Source organism: Octopus sinensis, linkage group LG15, assembly GCF_006345805.1.
Source record: "Octopus sinensis linkage group LG15, ASM634580v1, whole genome shotgun sequence".
Taxonomy (NCBI): Eukaryota; Metazoa; Mollusca; class Cephalopoda; order Octopoda; family Octopodidae; genus Octopus; species Octopus sinensis.
The window spans coordinates 8,955,376-8,979,099 of record NC_043011.1 but is presented as its reverse complement, the minus strand read 5'-3'; the positions used below and the strand labels follow the sequence as shown (position 1 = coordinate 8,979,099).

At 40.3% G+C, this 23,724-nt stretch overlaps 2 protein-coding genes across 3 annotated transcripts in view; one reads left to right on the top strand and one right to left on the bottom strand.

Moving 5' to 3' along the window:
- LOC115219731 (myosin regulatory light chain LC-2, mantle muscle) overlaps window positions 1-926 on the top strand; it is a 30,574-nt gene extending 29,648 nt beyond the window's left edge. For both annotated transcript variants that reach the window (XM_029789954.2, XM_029789953.2), the window contains exon 8: window positions 1-926. This exon is cut by the window's left edge and continues 488 nt beyond it. The gene's annotated coding sequence lies outside the window, so the exon portion shown is untranslated.
- An 8,238-nt stretch (window positions 927-9,164) lies between these two features.
- Window positions 9,165-23,724, bottom strand: part of LOC115219981 (coiled-coil domain-containing protein 125) — a 37,493-nt gene continuing 22,933 nt past the window's right edge. Inside the window, exons 7-12 of the mRNA XM_029790282.2 lie at window positions 23,278-23,360; window positions 21,039-21,154; window positions 18,829-18,936; window positions 14,989-15,190; window positions 13,007-13,188; window positions 9,165-11,170 (exon numbers count right to left, since the gene is read on the bottom strand). Of these exons, the coding sequence (XP_029646142.1) occupies window positions 11,015-11,170; window positions 13,007-13,188; window positions 14,989-15,190; window positions 18,829-18,936; window positions 21,039-21,154; window positions 23,278-23,360 (847 nt within the window). The 3' untranslated portion in view covers window positions 9,165-11,014. The remainder of the gene's footprint in view (window positions 11,171-13,006; window positions 13,189-14,988; window positions 15,191-18,828; window positions 18,937-21,038; window positions 21,155-23,277; window positions 23,361-23,724) is intronic.

Sequence of the window (23,724 nt, the reverse complement as noted above, 5' to 3'; positions counted from 1 at the left end):
TCAAAATGGGAGAAATAAATATTTTAAAATAATAAAAGAAAGAAATTGACGACAGCAACATCAATAGAAAGAAGAAGAAGAAAGAAGAAAGAAACATCAAAGATACTTATTTGATATCGTCGACAATAATAACAACAACAACAGCTACGACGATAATAATAATAATAATAATAATAATAATAATCTGAATGATTACAACAACAACAACAGAAGAATAAGATCCGAATCTTCCGGTCTGCCATTTACTGGAGAGGGAATTGCCGGTTATATTCAATGTTAACTGAACAACGCTAACATTTTTAACATCTACCCAGCCAACGTTTATTACAACATCAATAACATCGTTCAAGAACATCATCAGCAGCAGCAGCACCAAGAACAACAACACGAACGATGACGAAAATAATATTAATAACTACAACCATCAACCATTTTTTTGGTCGGGTAAAACGAGCAGCCATGTTGATCACGTGACACACGAAGAACCCACTTGACCTTCTTAGTGGACGCCATCAGCTGACACAGGCAGACCGTCTTCACCAAGTCTCCTCCAACAAATTGTTTTAAATCTATTTTATTTTTAGGTGAATTATTTGTTTATTTACTGAAATTTGGGAAAACAAGAAAACAGATGAGAACAGTTTAGAAAAACTTCAAACAGCCTTGAAACCAAGATTTTCACCAATACTTGCCAAAATTCCACCCAAGATCAAAGGAAATTTCAAGAAGAGAGAGAGAAAAAAACAGAAAGATTCCTGTGAAGCAAGTATTGGTCTAGAAACAATTCCTTTTCTTTTGGCAAAGAATCCTTGTGAGTTGAAAAACGATCCCTCACCTTCCATCCTATATTTGTCTTTGCCATTTTTGATATTTTTAATAAATCTATACCAACTATAATCTAACTATCGATCTAGCTATCAATTTTACTTGATCTTTCTTTGTTTTTTCTTCTTTTTTATCCATCTTTCTTTTGTCCAATCTGTTCAAAACGAAAGAATTTCAAAGAAATTAAATTATAAATCAAGTAGGAAGCAATTCCGGGTTTAATCCGTGGAGTATATTGATGCCAACTCTTGCTTTAATGATGATATATATAACATACAAGCATTTTGTCCAGGGTTTTCGAACGGATATTTAAAAAAATATATATAAATTTATAACATCAACAACCACATCCACCACCACAACAACAACAATACTAGCCAGAAGAAGAAGAATAAAAAAAAATATTATTAAATTCTTCCGTAATAAAAATTACAATTGAAAATTCAAAAATATTATTTTTATTTCGTAACGTTTGATTTTGTCGTTCATTTAACATCATTTATAGCTCGGAGTGTCCATTAATCGTTTCTCTCTCTCTCTCTCTCTTTCTCTCTTTCTTTCTCTCTCTCTCTCTCTCTCTCTCACATACACACACACACACACACACCACACTTTCTCTCCCTCTCACACTTTATCTCTCTCTCTCCATATACTTACATATATATGTATGATATATATGATATATATTCTCTCTATATATATATACCTCTCTCTATCTGTCTATATCTATCTATCTATCTATCTATCTATCTATCTATCTATCTATCTATCTATCTATCTATCTATCTATCTATCCATTTATCTATCTATCTATCTATCTATCTATTTTATAACCTGGTAACTGACCAACTCGGATTGTGTGTGTGTTCCTTGGTATTAACTGACACTTTGGCATCTTTGAAGTTCCGTTTCTATAACCAGTTTCCATTTTCCTACTCTATACGAGATGTATTATATTATATATACGTTATATACTCAGGTACATTTACTAGGTGTTTAGCATTTTGAAATCCGCCTTGTAGAATTTATATACTTTATCTTTCAACATTTAATTAGGTATATACGCTTTTTTCAATCCGTCCACAATGTATGTGTGTGTGTGTATGCCTGAGTGTGTAAACGTGATACAAATATATATATATATTATATATATATATATATATATATATGAATTATGTATCTATGTATATATATGTGTGTATGTATGTATATATATGTAGATGTATGTATATATATGTAGATGTATGTATATATATAATATATATATGCATGTATGTCTGTAGGCATATGTGTGTGTGTGGAGGGGGGGGGGGTGAATTGATATTTTTGTGACATTTTAATTTTCAATTAGATACAAGCGCCTTTATCAATCCGTCCAACATATATATATATATATATATATATATATATATATATATATATGTAATATATTTTAAATATATATATATACATACATACATACAATATAAGTATATAATTATCATATACAACGCGTATTTTTGTTCTTGGTGTGGTATTAGTGTATCTTTCTATCGTTTTCAATTTGGAATTTTCTGTTTTGTATTAATTCTTTAAAACGTTGCAACCATTACTACTAATATAAACAAAATTTTTAAAAATGAAAAAAAAAAACAGAAAACCTCTTGGCAAGAATTGCCGTCCAAGACATTCACCATTGTGCCTTTTGTATATTCTGGAGAAAAAAAAAAGTGTTTAAAATGAATTTTTACTTAAAATGTTTTATTTTGTTTATTTGCTCGTTGTGCGAGTGATATTTTGTTATTGGTTTGTTTTTTAAGCATGGTTTAATTAAGTATTCCACCTAAGAGAAAATGGGTGCCATGACTTTTGTGCGTCTTTGAGAAATGTATGAATGTTACAGCACATTATTTCCCAACTAGCTTCAAAGAAGTCCAGTAGGTCCTTTCCGACCAGTCTTCCCTTCGGTGAACGTTAGCCGACCACAAGTTAATTACACCGTCATAATTATTTTGCTGAGAGAAAAAAGTTATATAATGACGTTTTTAGATGAACTTTTACTCCCGTAAAGATTTCATGTTCGAATCAAGCCAAAGCACATTTATATATTTTGAACAAGGGTCGCCTAAATATTACCAGAGATCAGAGCGCAAGAAATGTGAATTAAGTCAACTTTTAGGAAACATCAAATTACTCAATCATTATCATTGTTCGACAGTGGTCGGGACAATGGAGTTTACTATGCTACGCCAGACTTCACGGTCAATCATAGCATTATGGAGGTCCTGTTGCTGGATGCCTGTATCCCTGGAGATTACATCAGGATAGGAGAGTGTTTGCCCTCTGGTATCGCGAGCAGATGGCTTCCAGAGGAGAAGAGTAAAAATTACCTCGTTTTCAGCTCTACAACAATGTCCAGCAAACTGGACTCTTCTACCTTTCACAAGAGATTATACAGGTGGTAGTTTCCCATATATTTGTACTTTGGTTGGATGACGCTTCCACGAAAGATTTTGAGCTCTCATAAGGAGGCGAGTGTAAGTTCCATCCAACCGCCTCTCAACCAACCAAATTACTCAAAGACGCTGTCTTGTGTTTTATTAAAGAACACAACTTGACACCAGGGCCATGTTAAGGCATGGACACAACTGACAACTGCCCCGGGACTAACAAGTCGTTCCACACCGACCACAAATCAGCCTTCTAGCAGCAGCAACAGCCTCACAACCTAGATGCTGGGCCTTACATTGCCGAGTGAGACCACTGGTCAACTCACACACTCTGCTACACAAGGCGCACAAGAGAACATGTTGGGCATCATATTGGAAGACGAGAGTGCCTCCATAACCAGATTTGTGGCTGAGTAGACCTACTTTTAAGAAGCAGATACAACCTCACTGGTCACACGAAGGAGATTCTTTGTTGCCCTTCACAGGAACAGGGTTCCACATCCTCCATGCATTTACTAGGACGTTTCAACTCAGTCTATAGAATCCTGTTCGTTCTCGAATTCTTTAACACCAGTAGCAATCAGAGAGCATTCCACAGAACCCAATCCGGTGCAAGATCTTCCCCACCTCTTAGTCTCCACATAGATCTTTTTGCTCGCGTCTTTAAGATTGTCTTTGAAACGTTCGCGTGGCATGCATGGGGGATGTCTTCCTTGTTCCAGCTCACAACACAGCATCTGTTTTGGCATGCGCGTGTCATCTAAACGGATACCCATCCATCCATCCAACCATCCATACAAACACACATACATACATGTATCAATCTATCTATTTATCTCTCTCTCTCTCTCTCTCTCTCTCTCTCTCTATCTATCTATCTATCTATCTATCTATCTATCTATCTATCTATCTATCTATCTATCTATCTATCTATCTGTCTGTCTGTCTGTCTCCTCTTTCCCTGCCTGCTTAAGAGGCAATAACAAGCGGCATCACATCCGACGTTTTAGCGGCGAGGTTGGCCCTTGACCAACACTTCAATGCCAAACACGAAGGGTGTGCTGTCAGGGCTAGGATGCGTGCTCTAAGGATGGAAGGTGTTGGAGCCGCGAGGGAAGCCCGGGTGGCGGAGGCACAGCAGGGCAACAAATCCACCATTCGGTCTCTGGTAGATGAACAAAAGCGCGAATTACTCGAGCCCAGCAAGATGTGCGAGGCATTTTAGCGGCACCTTGCCCGACTGTACGGGACGAGCGGCGAGCGTGAACGCAGGGTGGACTTCAGTGCCTACCTGCACAGCCTGCCACGACTCTCGGCAAGAGAGGCAGAGTGCTGCGAAGGTGCCATCACGGCGGCGGATGTGCGGGACGCAATGGCAGAATACTCAAGAGACAAATCGCCGGGTTTGGATGGTTTGCCCTACGAGTTTTACAATTGTATGCCAGACTTGTTTGGAGACGTCTTGGCAGCGGTATACTGCAACTAGCAGCAAAACGGGAGCATATCCGGTTTTGTGAGTCGAGGAGCCGTAACGCTGCTGAAGAAAGATCCAAACAAGGGGGACATAATAGATAACTTTAGGCCAATCACTCTGCTCAATGCAGACCTGAAAATTTTGACCAAGGTGTTAGTCAAGAGGTTGGCGCTTGTCATCGAGAAACTGGTCGACAAGGCACAAACGTGCGCCGTGCCGGGCCGGAGCATCCATGACAACCTCCATCTGATGCGCTACATCATAGACAGAGTAGTTAAGGAACCTGGCATGGGTGGGGCCCTGATCAATTTGGATCAATCGAAAGCCTTCGATAAGGTAGACCATCGATACTTGGAGGCAGTCCTGAGAGCGGCTGGTTTCGGTCCTGTCTTCCGCGGCTGGATAGCCGCTTTGTACTAAGGCATCCGTTCGGTAATTCGCGTAAATGGACATCTATCGAGACCTTTCGACATTGCACGTTCGGTCCGTCAGGGATGCCCCCTCTCGTCGCTTTTATACCTATTGACTCGAGCCACTACTGCGGAAGCTGGCGACTCTGAGGGGCATCCCGCGAGAATTGGGACGCGAGACGAGCGTGTCTGCATACGCGGACGACGTCACCGTCATAGTGTCAAGCCACGAGCACATCGAGCTGGTCGGTGAGACACTGAAAGACTACGAAGCGGTGACAGGAGCGAAAATTAACCGGGAAAAGTCAGTGGGCTTGCGGCTCGGCACCTGGAGAAGCAAGCCCATGCCGTCCACCAGTACCGCCGTCGTGGGACGCTGGACGCGTCCCGATGGTCAGGCGATCCATTTGCTGTCAACACCCGTTAAAAGGAGGGCTGGGCATGCCGTGGTTGATGATGCGTAGACACGCGCTGAGACTGCGACATCTCCGGCTCTATGTAGACGACAGTGAACAGGTGTGGTCACCGTTTGTGAGGCACGCTTTCCCGCAGCTCGTCTCCATGACCGAACTGCAGTCGTGGATCAAAAAGAGGCCGAGGAAGGGCGAATGACACCGCGAGTGTCGCGTTGCTCTCAAGCAACTCTGCCGTCCAGGGTCGACCTTGAGTGACTTCAACACAACCAAAGCATTCTATAGGGGATTTGTGGAGGGGAGGTACGACGACAATCTTGGGGCAAACCTGGGCGTCGACGAGGAATACCTGACCCACCTGTTTGAAACGACTTTCGGGCCGGGACCTATGGACAACTTCCAGAGATCCCTGGCCTGGCAGTGCTACCGAGAAGCGCTACCCGTTCGGGATAAGCTCTATAGGCATGGCTCGAGAAACACGGGGCCGACCTGCCCGAGATGCGGTCAGAGCGACGAAACCGCTCTGCACGCAATCGTGCAGTGTCCAACAATCTCCAACCTGTGGGCTTATGTCGAACGACTGCTGTCACGTGTGGGACGCGTCGGTTTATCAGCCGAGTCTATCGTTAATATCGTCACGCCTCCTTCCTTCAAACGGGAAGGAAGAGCTATTTTTATCATACTTGTGGCTATGGTGAAATAATGTATCTGGTGGACGCGCCTGAAAGGATTAGAGACAAACACTTTCTTCTCTGGTCAATCTCTCATCAACTTCTTCAAGTATCACTTGAAGAGGAAAGTGAGAGTAGAGAGGCAAGTTTTGTCTAGTGAATGTTTAAAAAAAGATGGGTGAATGTAGCAAGGATGGCACGTATGAATGACGAAGCTACCTTGACTATGATCCTATGAACCGTAAAAATTAATACAGAGAGTTGCTTATTTGTAAAAAAATATAACATGCGACTTCATTGACCGAGGTTACCGTGGTCTTTTTTTCCACGGGTAAACCTCACCTGTCCTCCCCTTTACACTTTATATTGACATTTCTGTGATAACGATCCCTATTGATCGATTTTTTCTTTTTCCTTTTATTTTTATCCACCCCCCCCCCTTTTTCCCTCTTTCTTTCCTTTTACGATCCCTTTTGATCGAAAACCAAACCCCCCTTTTTTATCCCTAAAAGAAAAGCTCTACCTTGTGATTTGTCCTGTCTGTGTGCAGTCCTGTGTGGCTAATAAAGAAACATATCTATCTATCTATCTATTTATCAATCTATCTTAATCTTAATCTTATAAAATAATCAAAATAAAAACCTGTATAATTTACGTCATCCTTCCTCTTTCACATAGATTACAGTTTAGCATGTAGAGTTATTTCCCCTACTACAGATATCAGTTACGTCCCTTTATCTGCTACGGCTGCTGCTGCTTCCGCCACCGCCGTCGTCGCCGTCGTGCCAGCGGCTGCCAGTGGCAATTTTCTGTTCGAATTGGTTTCTTAGGCGCGAAAATAATCTTCGCTGTAAATCATTAAATAAAGAGTTATTAGTAATTAAAGTCTGACAATTTTGGTCATTTTAGCCAGTCGTAAGTCACAGACACATTCATGTCTGTTTCGATAGTAACAAGCTGAAACACGAGAACTCTTTTGCCTGTTGCCATAGTAACAGTCTTTGAAAAGTCTGCGACGAAGCACGTGTTGACAGCAGTCTTGTTTACTCGTTTCTTTTTGTCACTGAGCATTGAGGTGGTTGTGAGGTGTGCTAAAAATAACAGCTAAATAAGATATTTTCGAGAAATCTTTAAATTAAAGTTTATTTGCGAATATCTCGCTCAGAGCTTTAAAACTAATTGTTTTTTCTCTTCTAAATTAACATAAACAGTTATTTACATGAAAGGAAATTACCAGAGACATAATACGTGTTGTTTACAAATATTAGCAACACGTGATATTTTCAGGATATTGACGACAAAATGTGGACATGCCCAAAATGACCGCCTCCAAATCCTGTTTCCTGACTGGGTGAAAATGATAAAAAAAAAAAAACCTCTATAACTTTTTAAAAGCATTTTTCTGGAAAAAATGAAATAACTCCAGCAGTTCAGTTTGGACAAGTGTATTATTATACCAAATTAAAAAAATTTTGGTAAACTTTAATTTTTGGAGCCACTGGCAACCAAACAAAAAAGATTCCAAGTTTGTCTTCCTGCTGTAGCAGTATTTCATTCCTCAAAACCGCCTTCCTCCATCACTCTGTCTCTCTCTCTTTCCCTCACCCTATCACTCTCTCTCTCTCTCTCTCTCTCTCTCTCTCTCGTACTACCCTGTAACTAGACACGCAATTGTCCTAGCAATTTTACTGGCCTCGACTGAGTGTAGTTTTAAACTGGAAGAATTAAACGAACCAAAGAAAGTAAGGTGATGACTGGGTTTATTGCAGCCGGCTGTAAGGTACCTACTGGTAGTGAGGTACCTATGGGTAGAGTCATGAGTAGCTGCTGCAGAATGAGCAATTTCAGTGGTAAGAACAGTGCAGCCAAACAGGTCTTACAGCACAATCCTTCTCCAGCGTTCCTCTGTTCCCTGCCAACACACTGTTGTTAGAGAGATGTTGATCCTTATGCTGTTCTCCTCTTTCTTTTTGTCCTTCGAGGAATATTGCAGCCCTCAATCACGAGACCCCGTTGGTGTTGGCAGATTGGTGTAGGATGGTCAACAAACCATATAACAGGTTGTACTAGATTACACATTACCAATAAAACTGACAGAGCCAATCTACTGATTGCCCCTCATAACAGGTTTTACTCACTATTATAACATGATGAAAACTCTCATCAATTTCCCAAGGCTCCCACTGCCTACAACACAGTGAAACCTATTTTCCTGTGGTACCTGTTTACAGCTTAGTGGATCCAGACTTGAAAACTAGTGTATGGGCTAAAGATATAATATGGTAGCAGTAGGATTGAACCTGGAACCATGTAGTTGAGAAGCAAGAGCAGGATTCACAAGTTTTGCTTTTCATCCTTACATTGTAAATAACATTGACTGTTTAATTATTTTTTTCAAATTCATTTTATTTCTTTCATTACAAAAATACATTTTTTTTTTCAGATATTTTGTTATTGCGTAACACAGAAATATATTTTACAGTAAAGTAACAATGGATGTCAGAAAAGGGGTCAAACCCCACTTTTTTCAAACTGAAGTAGAATAGCAATTTACTCAGAATAAAAGAGGGAGTTGCCATGGGTTTCACAGAATTTCTGACTTTTATATTGGTGAGAGGGGTTAGAGCGGAGCAATGTTCACTTTGAACTCCTGTAGGAAGATCAATAAGTGCAGGGAGGAATATGGGTAGGGGTGAAAATTCCAGTGGGATCCAGAGGGATTGAGTGAGATATTTTATGTGGGACATAGGAGGGGAGGAACTGTAAAAGATGATAGGAAGAGAAAAGTCATGTGGGATAGAGGGTATGGAGCTGGGGCCAGATGTAAAGGATATGGACTTAGCTAGTTCTGAAGAGCAGTGGTCCTTGTAGTAGAGGTACAAGAAGCTAGAGGACAGATGTTTGTAAATATTGTTGAAGCTCAATTTATTTAAATTATTTCATGCTTTCATTATGGGTCATAAATATCCAGAATTGGATCAATATTGTGGATTGATTTTTCATCTGGAACTCAACATAATGCTCACACCATTAAGGAATAGAAACTTGCTCATATTTATGTTAAATATATGAATTTATTTCCATTGCTCAGACACGCACATAGTCAGAAAGAGAGGGTGGGAGAGGGAAAGACCAACATTATCATTGCTTAATTTATTAATGAGCAATTAATATTCAAGCATATGAATATATGAACTCTAATGAATTGCCACCTGTTTTTTAATACACTAATTATGTTAATTAATCAAGGTTAGTGTGGAGCTGAAGCCTGAAGCAGTAGAGTGTTACTATTAAGCTTTGGCTCTGTGTTCTAAGTTTTAATTCTGTTGGAGTCGATTAAACAAATACCAGTTATTATCTTGGGCTAATACGACAAGCAACAGCCTTTCCTTACAAAATGCTGGCCTTCTTTTCACAGTTGCAAATCAATATTTTTATTCATATTAATATTGGTTTATGTGTCAAGTGAAATACTTTAAACAATAAATATGGTACTTTTAGCAAAATACCATATTTATGAATTTTTAGTAGGTTGACAGTAACTTTGAAGTTCTGACTTACCAGACATCACAAAAACCAACATTAGTATTTATATTCATATATGTTTTATTTATTTTTATTTTATTTAATATCACAGCTGGTAAAGTATAATGTCATTGGTTATTAGTGTCAACACTCCTGTCTCACTGAATGTGTCAGGGGAGTGTTTGTAAATCAGTGTTGAACAAATATTATACAGGATTTCCTTCAAAGAGCACTGGTTATATAATACACGTATATACACAGGCATACATTTATTCATCCATGTTTTCACAGGACCCATTTCTCTTGACACTGCCTGACACCAACCATTCCTGGCAGGAGTCTGTTTTCTGGAGTTGCTTTACTTGACACAACAGGCTAGAGGGTGGGGTGGGTGACGGTGCTTTTCAGACATCATGGTATGATTTGACCCAGAATGCAAAGAGCCAGAACAAAGACCTCATTCTTGTAATGTCCTGGGAATCCACCACCCTCGACTGGGACATTTTTAGTGACTCCATGAAGATGAAAGACAAAGTGGACCTTGGCGGGATTTGAACTCATAGCACAGCCTATCAGAATAAAAACTGTGGGATATTCCATCTAATGCTCTAATGACTCAGCTAACTGCACATACATTCATACATGCACATTCACACACATATATATATGTATGTATGTATGTATGTTTCTGACCTATGTCAGTTGAGGTTACTTCTTGTGAGAATCCGCCACGAATCTTCTACCATTTCCTCAATAAAATTAAACTGGGTCTGTGTTAAAAGGTCAGCATCTTTGGGCTGTGGTCAGAAGGAAAGAATGTTTGAATAGCTTTCCCGGCACATGTCACTTTGGATTCAGTTGAAGAAGGTGGAGTGGACACATGTTTGAAAATTATTGGTTCTTAAACCACAGAACGTTATCACAGCAGAGAGCAAACACTATCAGAGCAGAGAGCAGACACTATCAGAGCAGAGAGCAGACACTATCAGAGCAGTGCAAGGTGTTAGCAAAGCCCAAAACAAACATTAACAAAACACACAGCAAGAATATAAACAAATGACATTAATGATTTCTGTTCAAACCCTAAAGCTTTTTGCTAGCATGAAGCTCTTGAGAGGTGATATGTAGGTTCTCTCCCATAATTAGATCAAATGGAAATGAAAAAGAAATTAATATTCTGCTGTGTTAATTAGTAACTTTGGTGTTATGTTAATTAACTGGAGGTTAGAGTCAACTCTGGTTTGCATGAAAATAGAATAATGTTTTGCTAGGAACTTGGCACTTGCAACTCCTTTGTTTCATATTCCTCTTTGTCATTTGGTGAATCTGAAGACTCAAAGCCAGATTCAAGTTCTTTCAGTTTATTTGCTAAGATTCTGCTGGCAAGTTTCTGATAAGCCAAAGTCTCACTCTTTTCTTGAAGCTGAAAATAAACAAGAAAAAAAAAATCAACAAATTGTTGAAGTCTGAATAACCCAATTATGAAAATTGATTTTAATTAGGTTTTAATTTATAATAAAAGTTACAGTGACATCTATCAGCAGAACTGTAGAGGGTTTGTTGGACAAACTTAGAATTAGATTAGTTTAATTAACAGGATTTTGTGATTACAGGTTAAATATGTTATGCTAAGTAGAGTGCATTACTTAGAGATTAGGGAATCACTCCAAATTGAGTCACCACTTCTCTGCATTGGGAGGTCACAGTGCTGGTACCATGGAAATGTATTAGAATGTCTGAGCAAAGAACCACAGAACAAATTTTTACTGGCAATGCCAACTGGCAAGGCCAACTGGCAGGGCCAACAGGCTAGGTCAATTGGTGGGGCCAACTGGTAGGGCCAACAGCTTTTTAATCCAAACTGCAGTGAAGCAGTGAATGGTCAACTGGAAACCTATAACTAACGAAGGGGATTGGCACGAAATGCATGATAAAATATATTAAAGAAACAGCATGGTCATTTCAGTGAGCGGCAAGTCACACAACCTCCAAAATGTAGGCTGACCCTCTCTGTGTTAAAATTGTCCTTCAATAGAATTAATCTCGCCGAGGAATGAAAACAAAATGACATTGGAGGGGTGATGCCTACCCTGTGTGCAATTACAGTGTGGCTTACTGTGCATTGCTTTTTAACCCCGTAACATTGGTTGATGTAAATTTATGTACACTGTGTACTCGCTTTGAATTTGATGACTTTAATATACACAGCCCTATCTATTGTAATTTTGTACCTGTTTGTGCACCGGTTCATGTATATATCTGCTATCACTCACAGAATCGGTAATAGAGACCATCGTGCAAATTTCAAGGAATCTGATAGGTTTCTTAAACTCATCATGTAAAAGGTTTCTTAAACTCATCATGTAAATATTTCCAACTCAGTTCCAGACTTCATCACCATAATAGTATAAAAGCAGCAGTTTTGGCAGTTGCGCCACCATTCCACTACGACTTCCTATCAAATTCATACACGTTCAGCAAATTCTTCTGGCTCTTCATGGAATTTACTGTTGCACCCAGCCATGCCAGTTCCGTTGAATTTATGGCCCTCGCAGTGATGACAATTTATATAAAACAGTGAATGCTTTAAAGTGGTTGACATAAATATGCACCGAGCCGTTGTTGTGTGCTAATTGCTGATCTTGGCCAAGATGATTAGCATCAGTGCAACCTACTTGTCTGATTAAAAAAAAACTGTTGTCATGGGGTTAAATGAACTGAATCGATTTTTTAAAAATTATCACTATTATAGGTATTTATACTCTGGTGAAATTAAGAAATCAATTCTTAAATAAATGAATCCCTTGAATCCATCACTGTACACATACACACACACACACACAGTCGCATATCTATGCATGTTCTTATGTATGTGTGTATGTATGTATGTGTGTACACACATGTGTCTCTGTGCATAGGTACACCATGATCTATACACATGCATACGAGGGTCGATTCATATGAAAAAGAAAGTGAACAAAATATGACCACTTTTGCTTATTGAGAAATTTTTTAATTCGATTTTTGATAATCAAACCAAATGTTCATCATTTCAATGAATATTTCTGCCAAATATGGTAAAAATCCATTCAGCCGTTTTTCAGTAATTTTGCAAACACAGAGACAAACAGACGAAGTCAAGTGATTACAATATCCTGCTTTCAGTTACACACACATGGTAATTACTCAACAATAACAATGTCAAAAACAAAAATACTGCCAACATATTAAAGAATGGTCGTTGGTGGGGTTGACTTACCATTTCAAGAAGAACTGTAATTAGGTGGGGAGGTTTTAAGGAATCAATATTGAGTTCTTTCAATTTATTCTGAACTAAATCTTGAGCTACATCAGGGTATTGTTCCTGGATGAAATTTTCACAATCACTTCCACTTTCTGAATTACTGTCTTTCCGAAGAGATTGTCTTATAAGATTGGAACCTGCAAGAAAGGTAAGTCATATATACATATATATATATATAAGAAGCATAAAATGTGGTGTGCAAGAGAAATGACTGCGTGGGTATGGTCATGTGTTACATATGGATGAGGATAGCTGTGTGAGGAAGTGCCACATCCCAACTGTAGAAGGAACCTGTGGTAGAGGTAGACCCAGGAAGAGATGGGATGAGGTGGTGAAGTATGCCTTTCAAATGTTGAGCCTCACAGAGGAGACCGAGACCTTTGGAGATCTGTTGTGGTTGAGAAGACCCGGCAACTAAAGTGAGATTGCAGCCAGAGCCGATGCCATTGTTGCATGTCCGGCCCATTTAAGAGTACCCTTGATGCGTTGGGTGATATGATATGCTTGAGAAGACCTGTTGCAACAAGTAAAACCAAAATCGTAGCTGTGGCTAGTGCTCCTGACTGACTCCTGTTCCGGTGGCACGTAAAATGCACCATCCGAATGTGGTCGATGCCAGTACCCCATGACTGTTTCCTGTGCTGGTGGCACATAAAAAGCACCCATTACACTCACGGAGTTTGTTGGCATTAGGAAGTGCATCCAGCTATAGAAACTTTGCCAGATCAGATTGGAGCCTGGTGCAGCTTCTGGCTCTCCAGACCTCAGTCAAACCGTCCAACCCATGCTAACATGGAAAACGGAAGAATTCTATTACCAGAATTTTCCCTTTTGTCATTGAGAAAAGCCATGTTAAATTCTTATGTCACCTTATCCACCACATCTCTCTTATATCTCAACCCTTCTGCTAATCCATTCTGCTAATCCTGTGTTCCCTAACATACTCTGACATCCTCCCCTCTTCCATATCGTATCTCATCCTTTCACCCTGGATCATCACCCACTCACTCTTTTGTTCTTCTTCAGTTATAGGGGCCACTTTAGGGCCTAACCATGTGAGGCAATCATCACCAGTGCTGTGCCAAGTAAAAAGCTCCCAGCACACACTGTAAAGTGGTTGGCATTTGGAAAGCCATCCAATGGTAGGAACCATGCCAAGACAAACATTGCCACATAAAGCAGTTCTTTAAATCCTGTCAAATCACTCAATCAATACACATCAGCAAAGAAGATGGATGTTAAAAGATGCTGCTGCTGCTGCTGATGATGATGATGATGATGTTCCCTGTTATTTAGGGTCCAATATCAATTATCTGACTTTTCTCCACTATTACCAATAATGCATACGAATGTGCATGTGTGTGTGTAGTTTTGAATACATCATTGTGAGTGTATATGAGCATGTTCACACACATACATACATATGAATATATATTGGGTTGGTGCATAATTATTGCAGATTTTTTCAACAAAAACAATAACATGTAACAAAAACATCTTTAAATAATTATTCCGGAGCATATTCACCATCTACTTCAATTACTGTTTCTCATTTGCTTGGCAGACGGTCCAACCGTCCAACCCATGCCAGCATGGAAAACAGACGTTAAACGATAATGTATGTATGTATGTATGTATGTATGTACATATACATATATTTAGTAAAATAACTTATTCATTTTCATACTCTCATAATTAATATATCAATTAACTTAACAGATTAATTAATTTCTAACATGAACATTTATGATTAACATATGGCCATTTTTAGAGCCAGAAGTCTTGTGTCACAGAGCCAGAAGGGGTCTTAGGGGTGCCAGCATCAAAAGGGTTAGGGAATCAAAAATCAATCATTTTGAGACTTTTGGCGAGAATATATTCTATGAAACTTTAGTATTTATTACAAGACCTGCTGTTAGATGAAGAAATAATCTTACATAAATCCAAAACTGATTCCTTCTTTCCTCCGTTGGAGTTTTGAGATTTGTGCTTCAAAACTGGGGCGGAAGATTTCTTTAAATTCAAGTCATTGATTTGCTTCAACATTTGTCGGAAGCTGAATAATTGCTCTTCGAATGCATAGCGGTAGGCATTGGCCATCATGAAACTGTCCTGTGTCTGTTGTTGGCTCAGCTCCAACTGTGGATGCAAAAGAGATAGGAATACATATATACATATTATTAAAATTTCAACTTAGGGTGTCTACGAGATACCACCATGCTGAAAATAGCAGCCATGATCTGACTCTAAAACCCACCTAAAGTGTTCATATAGCAACACAGAGAAGACAAAAAGACAAGATGAAATTAGGTCTTCTCTTTTTGTCTTCTCTCCGTGTTGCTTTATGAACATTTTAGGTGGGTTTTAGAGTCAGATCTAGATACCCTCATCATCATCATCATCATCATCGTTTAGCGTCCGCTTTCCATGCTAGCATGGGTTGGACGGGTCAACTGGGGTCTGTGAAGCTGGAAGGCTTCGTCAGGCCCAGTCAGATCTGGCAGTGTTTCTACGGCTGGATGCCCTTCCTAACGCCAACCACTCCACTAGTGTAGTGGGTGTTTTTTACGTGCCACCTGCACAGGTGCCAGACAGAGCTGGCGAACGGCCACGAATGGATGGTGCTTTTACGTGTCACCGGCACGGGGCCAGGCGATGCTGGCAACGGACACGAACGGATGGTGCTTTTACGTGCCACCGACACGGGGCCAGACAGAGCTGGCAACCGGCCACGAACGGACAGTGCTTTTACGTGTCACCGGCACGGGGGCCAGCCGAGGCTGGCAACGGACGCGAACGGATGGTGCTTTTACGTGCCACCGACACGGGGCCAGACAGAGCTGGCAAACGGCCACGAACGGATGGTGCTTTTACGTGCCACCGACACGGGGCCAGACAGGGCTGGCAAACGGCCACGAACGGACGGTGCTTTTACGTGTCACCAGCACGGGGCCAGGCGAGGCTGGCAACGAACACGAACGGATGGTGCTTTTACGTGCCACATACACGGGGCCAGGCAGAGCTGGCAAACGGCCATGAGCGAATGGTGCTTTTACGTATCACCGGCACGGGTGCCAGACGAGGCTGACAGCGGTAACGAACGGATGGGTCACTTAACCCCTGCTTTCTGATATATGATTTGATTTTGATTGTTCTCACTGGTCTTGCCGGGTCTTCTCACGCACAGCATACTTCCATAGGTCTCGGTCTCTGGTCATTTCCTTGGTGAGACCTAGAGTTCGAAGGTCGTGCTTCACCACCTGACCCAGGTTTTCCTGGGTCTACCTCTTCCACAGGTCCCCTCAACTGCCAGGGTGTGGCATTTCACACACCTATCTTCATCCATTCTCACCACATGACCATACCAGCGCAATCGTCTCTCTTGCATACAACATCTGATTCCTCTTAGGTCCAACTTTTCTCTCAAGGTACTTACACTCTGTCGACTATGAACACTGACATTACACATCCAACGGAGCATACTAGCTTCATTTCTCGCGAGCTTACGCATGTCCTCAGCAGTCACGGCCCATGTTTCACTGCCATGTAGCATGGCTGTTCGTACACATGCATCATACAGTCTGCCTTTTACTCTGAGCGAGAGGCCTTTAGTCACCAACAGAGGTAAGAACTCCCTAAACTTTGCCCAGGCTATTTTACTTACTAGCCGTTACACTTTCAGCACACCCACCCCCACTACTGACTGGTCACCAAGATAACGGAAGCTATCAACTACTTCTAGTTTTCCCCCTGGAAAGTGACGGAAGTTGTTTTCTGCAGATTTTCAGAGGTTAATGCTCCCGAGCATCTGCCACATACAAAAACCATCTTCCTAGTTAGCCTTCCTATGACATTGCTGCACCTCTTATGTGTCCATAGCTTACACTGGTGCATCTTATAGAGTTTCTACCTACACCTTTCCTACAGATCGAGCAGGGCCATCTACCTGAAGGCGTTTGTGATTTGTCTACCTTCCTACTTATTAGGACTTTGGTTTTAGCTAGGTTGACTCTAAGGCCCTTCGATTCTAAACCATGCTTCCACACCTGAAACTTCTTCTCCAGTTCTGATAATGACTCAGCAATTAGAGCAAGGTCATCAGCATAGAGGAGCTCCCAGGGGCATCCTGTCTTGAATTCCTCCGTTATTGCCTGGAGGACTATGATAAATAGGAGGGAGCTGAGGACTGAGCCTTGGTGGACCCCTACCTCTACCCGGAATTTTTCACTGTACTCATTTCCAACCCTCACCTTACTAGCAGCGTCCCTGTACATGGCTTGCACAGCTCTCACTAACCATTCTTCTATTCCTAGTTTCCTCATTGACCACCATATGAGGGATCGGGGGACCCTGTCGAAGGCTTTCTCCATGTCAACAAAAGCCAGGTACAGGGCCTTATCTTTGGCTAGGTATTTCTCCTGCAGCTGCCTTACCAGGAATATAGCATCAGTGGTACTTTTCCCTGGCACGAAACCAAACTGCATCTCATCTAAACTAACTCTCTCTCTCTCTAAATTGTAAATTTTAATAATTATTACCTTTGAAGGTTATTATTTCCATGCTGGCCACTTGATAAGATCGTTATTTAAAAAAAAAATAACTATCTTATCCTTATATATATATATAGAGAGAGAGAGAGACAGACAGACAGACAGACGACAGACAGACAGATAGAGACAGACAGAGAGAGAGAGAGAGACTGAGAGACAGAGTGAGAAAAATAAATAAATAAATATATATCTTTCATCTTTTACTTGTTCCAGTTACTAGACTGTGGCCATGCTGGGGCACAGCCTAGAAGAATTTTAGTTGACCAAATCAACTCCAGTGCTTAGCATTTTGCATTCTTTTAGTCTGGAAATTATTCTGTTGGTCTTTTTCGTAAAAATGCTGTTACAGGGATGTAAGCACACCAACACTGGTTATTTAGCAATGGTGGGGGACAAACACACACACACATGATGGGCTTCTTTCAGTTTCTGTACGTCAAATCCACAAGGTTTTGGTCAGCTCAATACTATAGCAGAAGGCAGTTGCCTGAGGTGCCATGCAGTGGGACTAAACCGGGAACCACGTGGTTGGGAAGCAAACCTCTTACCACACATCCACACATGCACCATATGTGTGTGTGTGTGTGTGTGTGTGTGTGTGTGTGTGTGTGTGTGTGTTGTGTGTGTGTGCATGTATGTGTGTAAATGAGCATCCCTGACATACAAGCGTTGTCCTCTGTTTCCAATCTTGAGTGAAAGCATGCCTGGCCATGAAGGAATTTTACCATTTTTGAGAGGGAGGGCATCTGGCTCAATAAATTCCATTTGACGCATGTAAATATGGAAAAAAAAAAGTTGAAATGATGAGGATGAGGAGGGGGAGATTTCACTTAGGCATAGCAATGATAATAACCTGGTGCTAGGACTCAATATACAAATGCTTCAGTGTAAAGAATTAATTGAATACAGAGCATAATATGAAGTTAAATAAGAGAAATAAGAATTATGTAATCAACTTCATTAGCTTGCAGCTATTTCTGCTATAAGATGCATTGTACTCATGGCTGAGTGCTTGTGCATCAACTTATAGCTTCTTCAGAGTTTCTGAAATGCAAGTTTGTTTGGAAAAGCATTTACATACGGAAGATATATCAGATTGACAGATAGATACATAGAGCGAAGGAGAGAAAGATAGATTTTTAAAACAAAAAGACAAAACAAAGCAACACCCCCACCAACACTAACAATAGTAAAAGAAATGAAAAAGAAGTCCAGTAGAGAAGGTACCTCTTGTTGAAGTCTGAGAACTTCACGGTGCATATTGGCAGCTGAGTAGGCACAACCACAAGGCTCTGACTTTTGTCCCCTGCATATACAAGCACCCAGGACAGCCATCTGTAATATGGAATCAAAACAAGGAACTAGAAAACAGCATGCATTAGGGTAAAACATATTAGCTTCTTTAGAAATAGCTGTGGGTTGGCAACAGGAAGAGCATCCAACCAGTGGAAACTGGCCTCGGTATTCTCTGATCTGACCCATGGAAAAATAGGGACAATGAAATGATGAGGATGATGATGACAATGATGCTGATGATGAGGAGGAGGAAGATGATAATGCTGATCATTGCTTTATAATATATTCCTAAATGAAGAGACCCTGCTCGTATTTCTTATCAAACATAATCATCCCATAAGTTTTGGGGAACAACAGTGTTGTTCATTAATCCTTAAATAGCAGACATTATTACAGTGGATGTTTCACTGAAGAACAGCAGACATTATTCATCTTACATGGAGATGGCCATCATCAAATGAAAGAGAATGTTTGATGGCACTTTCCAATAATGGCATGGTAAATTTTTTTGAGTGAGAAAGTAACAATTATTATAGTTCTTGTATTTAACTGAAGGGAAAATAAGAATAAAAATTACTCTTGAGAAAAGCAGACACTTTTTACATATATACATACATACATATATACATACGTACATATATACATACATACATACATATATATACTCTTTTACTCTTTTACTTGTTTCAGTCATTTGACTGTGGTCATGCTGGAGCACCGCCTTTAGTCGTGCAACTCGACCCCGGGACTTATTCTTTGTAAGCCCAGTACTTATTCTATCGGTCTCTTTTGCCAAACCACTAAGTGACGGGGACGTAAACACACCAGCATCGGTTGTCAAGCAATGCTAGGGGGACAAATACAGACACACAGACATACACGCACACACACACACACATATATATATACGATGGGCTTCTTTCAGTTTCCCTCTACCAAATCCACTCACAAGGCTTCGGTCGGCCCGAGGCTATAGTAGAAGACACTTGCCCAAGGTGCCACGCAGTGGGACTGAACCCAGAACCATGTGGTTGGTAACCAAGCTACTTACCACACAGCCACTCATATATATCATCATCATCATCATCATCATCATTTAGCGTCCGTTTTCCATGCTAGCATGGGTATATATATATATATATATATATAACAGAAAAGTGCACATGATGATAATGATGATGATGATGAAGTATATACAACACTAAAAAAGGCATCTAAGCACCTGGGTATGGTCATCATCATCATCATTGTCATGTATTGTGTGCTTTTACAGTGCTTTGATGACTCTACATTGAAGTGTAAGTTCTCCTTTTCAATGAAACCAGAACATCACTATCTTCTGACTTTCTCAGAGAGTTTTCTTGACAGAGGCACAGGAGTGGGGGTGTGGTAAGAAGCTTGCTTACGAACCACATGGTTCCAGGTTCAGTCCCACTGCGTGGCACTTTGGGCAAGTGCCTTCTACTATAGCCTTGGGCCAACCAAAGCCTTGTGAGTGGATTTGGTAGACGGAAACTGAAAGAAGCCCGTTGTATATGTATATATATATATATGTACATGTGTGTGTGTGTATACGTTTGTGCGTCTGTGTTTGTCCCCCCAACATCGCTTGACAACGGATGGTGGTGTGTTTACGTCCCCGTAACTTAGCGGTTCAGGACAAGAGACCGATAGAATAAGTAGTAAGCTTACAACAAATAAGTCCTGGGGTTGATTTGCTCGACTAAAGGCGGTGCTCCAGCATGGCCACAGTCAAATGACTGAAACAAGTAAAAGAGTAAAAGAGAGAGATATTGGGGGTGGTTTGCCATTTGCATTCCTCAACTGGGTGGCCATTGGCCCACAATGAGCTCGTCCATCCTTCAACAGGTCTTGTCTTTAGTCCTGCAGGGTGCCCAGACACCCTCCTCACATGAGCAGCGAGTTACATTAGAGTGGGATCCAGTCTAGTTGCCAACCACTCAACCGTGGAACAAGTAGTCTCAGTTCACCTAGTTTACATGGAATCAGTGACAGATCTCATCAGCCGGTGACGAGACCCTTGACCTGACTACGCACGGTTATGGTAGTGGTGTTAGGTTGAGTGGTTATGCTTATGTGCAAGCAGCACGTGTGTGTGTGTGTATAACAAAGTGACCCACCTCTGAAGTTGTGAAGCTGCTGTATCGATCGATTGGATTGCAGTGGATCCGGTCATACTTCACCTTGTCTTGGACATCAAGCAGGGCCAATAACTCATCTCTTTCTCTGGTTATAGCTGGAATAGTAATGGAAACAATAGAAAGCATTATGTATCATCATCGTCATCGTCGTCGTCGTCATCATCATTATCACCTGATGGTAGAAAGGGATCTGATGGGGATTTGACTGTTATTTCTAGCTGGTTGAGTGACCAGATAGAGATTCTATAGTTAGCTTGTGTGTGTATGTGTGTTTTATGTATGTGTGTATTTTGTGCGTGTGTGATGTTGTATATGAATAGGTGAAATGTTCCATTTACCATTTTCACCGTCTTGTAGAGCTTTCAAAGGGACCCCTTGAAAAGTTCTGTTATCTAGGACCTGCATTGAAGGATTTTACTTTATTCATTTATATTTGAGAACCCAAGCTTAACCAGTTACTTGTCCAAAACCTTAACCAGTCAGGTTATGTCTAGGGGAGTAAGGAAGCATAATTTCAGGATATCCAGACCAGTTGAGTTAACCATTAGATATATATATATATACATATATATATATATATATATATATATATATATATATATTATATATATATATATATATATGCTGGTGAAAAGTAAATAGCACCCATTATATTTTCAGAGTGGTTGGCATTATGAAGGGCATCCAGCTGTAGAAACCTTGCCAGATCAGATTGGAGCCTGGTGCAGCCTCCTTGCTTGCCAATCCTGTCAAACATGGAAAGTGGATGTTAAACGATGATGCTGATGATATATATATGTGTGTGTGTGTGTATGTATATATATATATATATATATATATATATACATAATTATTAGAGAGTTACCACTATGTGGATAGCTCTAGTGCTAAAAATAGCTCCGATAGTATAGCCACAGAAAAGATGTTTCCAATTAGAAATAACATTACATTTAACGGAACATAACAAATAAATAGATTGACCCTGAACAAATTGTTTCATTACTAATGTAATATGTAATTTTACTTACATACACATCTATAAATCATCAGCAGAGGTTTGTCTTAAATACAATTTATTAGACCTACACGAGCGTCAAATACACGTGCGGTTTAACTGATTGCACTTGTAGTTATGCCTCAAATTCCCCGCGAAAAGCATGCTAAGACTCATTGGAAACGTATGCTGCACAGAATAAAATATTCACTGCCGCATAACTAAATTTATAAATTTATAAATGAGGGTGAAAAATTGATATTTATTTAATAATACCATTAATTTAACACCAAGTGGCTTAGCACAAAAAACTAGGGAGATAATACAAATCTATACATAAATTATTAGAGAGTTACCACTATGTGGATAGCTCTAGTGCTAAAAATAGCTCCGATAGTATAGTCACAGAAAAGATGTTTCCAATTAGAAATAACATTACATTTCTATATATATAGATGCCAATGCTGATACCAGTGCTGCCTGACTGGCACCCATACAGGTGGCACGTAAAAAACATCATTTGAGCGTGGTTGATGCCAGTGTCGCCTCACTGGCTCCCATACCAGAGGCACTGGCATGTAAAAAGCATCCACTTGGAGTGGTTGGCATTAGGAAGAGCATCCAGCTGTAGAATCCTTGCCAAATCAGATTGGGGCCTGGTGCAGCCTCCTCGCTTACCAGTCCTCAGTCAAACCATCCAACACATGCCACAATGCAAAGTAGATGTTAAACGATGATGAAGATGGTGATAGATATATATAGATATATATTAATATTGTCACCACCACCACAATCATCATCATCATCATCATCATTTACTGTCTGTTTTCCCTGCTGGCATGGGTTGAACAGTTCAACTTGAATCGATGAGCCAGAGGGCTGGACCAAGCTTCAGTGTCTGCTTTGGCATGGTTTCTACAGCCAAATGCCCTTCCTAATGTCAACCACATCACAGAGTCTACTGGGTGCTTTTTTCTATGGCATCAGCACTGGTAAGGCCACCAAGCACCTGCAATACAAGACCCCTTAAATAAATGGGGTATTTTTATACTTACATATAACCAATATGTATTTGTAAAAACAAGGATAATGTAGTTATTTTGTGCAGTGCCCAGGTACACAACTGCAAACGGTTGGAATCTATAAAAAATCAATGCAATTATGTGAAAGGACAGGTGAGGAGAGGAGAGGAGTTTCTTAGAATACCAAATAAGGATTCCTTACCCATTTTCTGTGAAAGGACTTTCTGTAATTCTTCAGATCGTTTTTCCAAGGCATTGAGTAATTTTGCATTTTCATTGCAAGCACTTTGTGATGAAAGAAAAAAAGAGTAAGATAAAAATTGATGAAATGCGAAAGATGGAGAGAATATGAAGAGAAGAGATTAACTGCAATATTTTCCATATCGGCATTGGTCAGAGGGATATTTTTTTATTTGAGATGTATCAATATGACTGTCCTAAATGAAGGTCATATTGAATAAGATAATCCTAAATACACTGAGTCTGAATAAAAGATGAGTTGGTCACATTTGGAAAGTCCTTGTGGCGAGTCTATTGGATCAGGTTTGATCAGGATCTATACTACTACTACTGCTGTTATTACTCCTCTTGTGGAACTCTGGTAGAACTGGTAGATACAATTGGTAGAACGAGAAGGAAAGAGACAGAA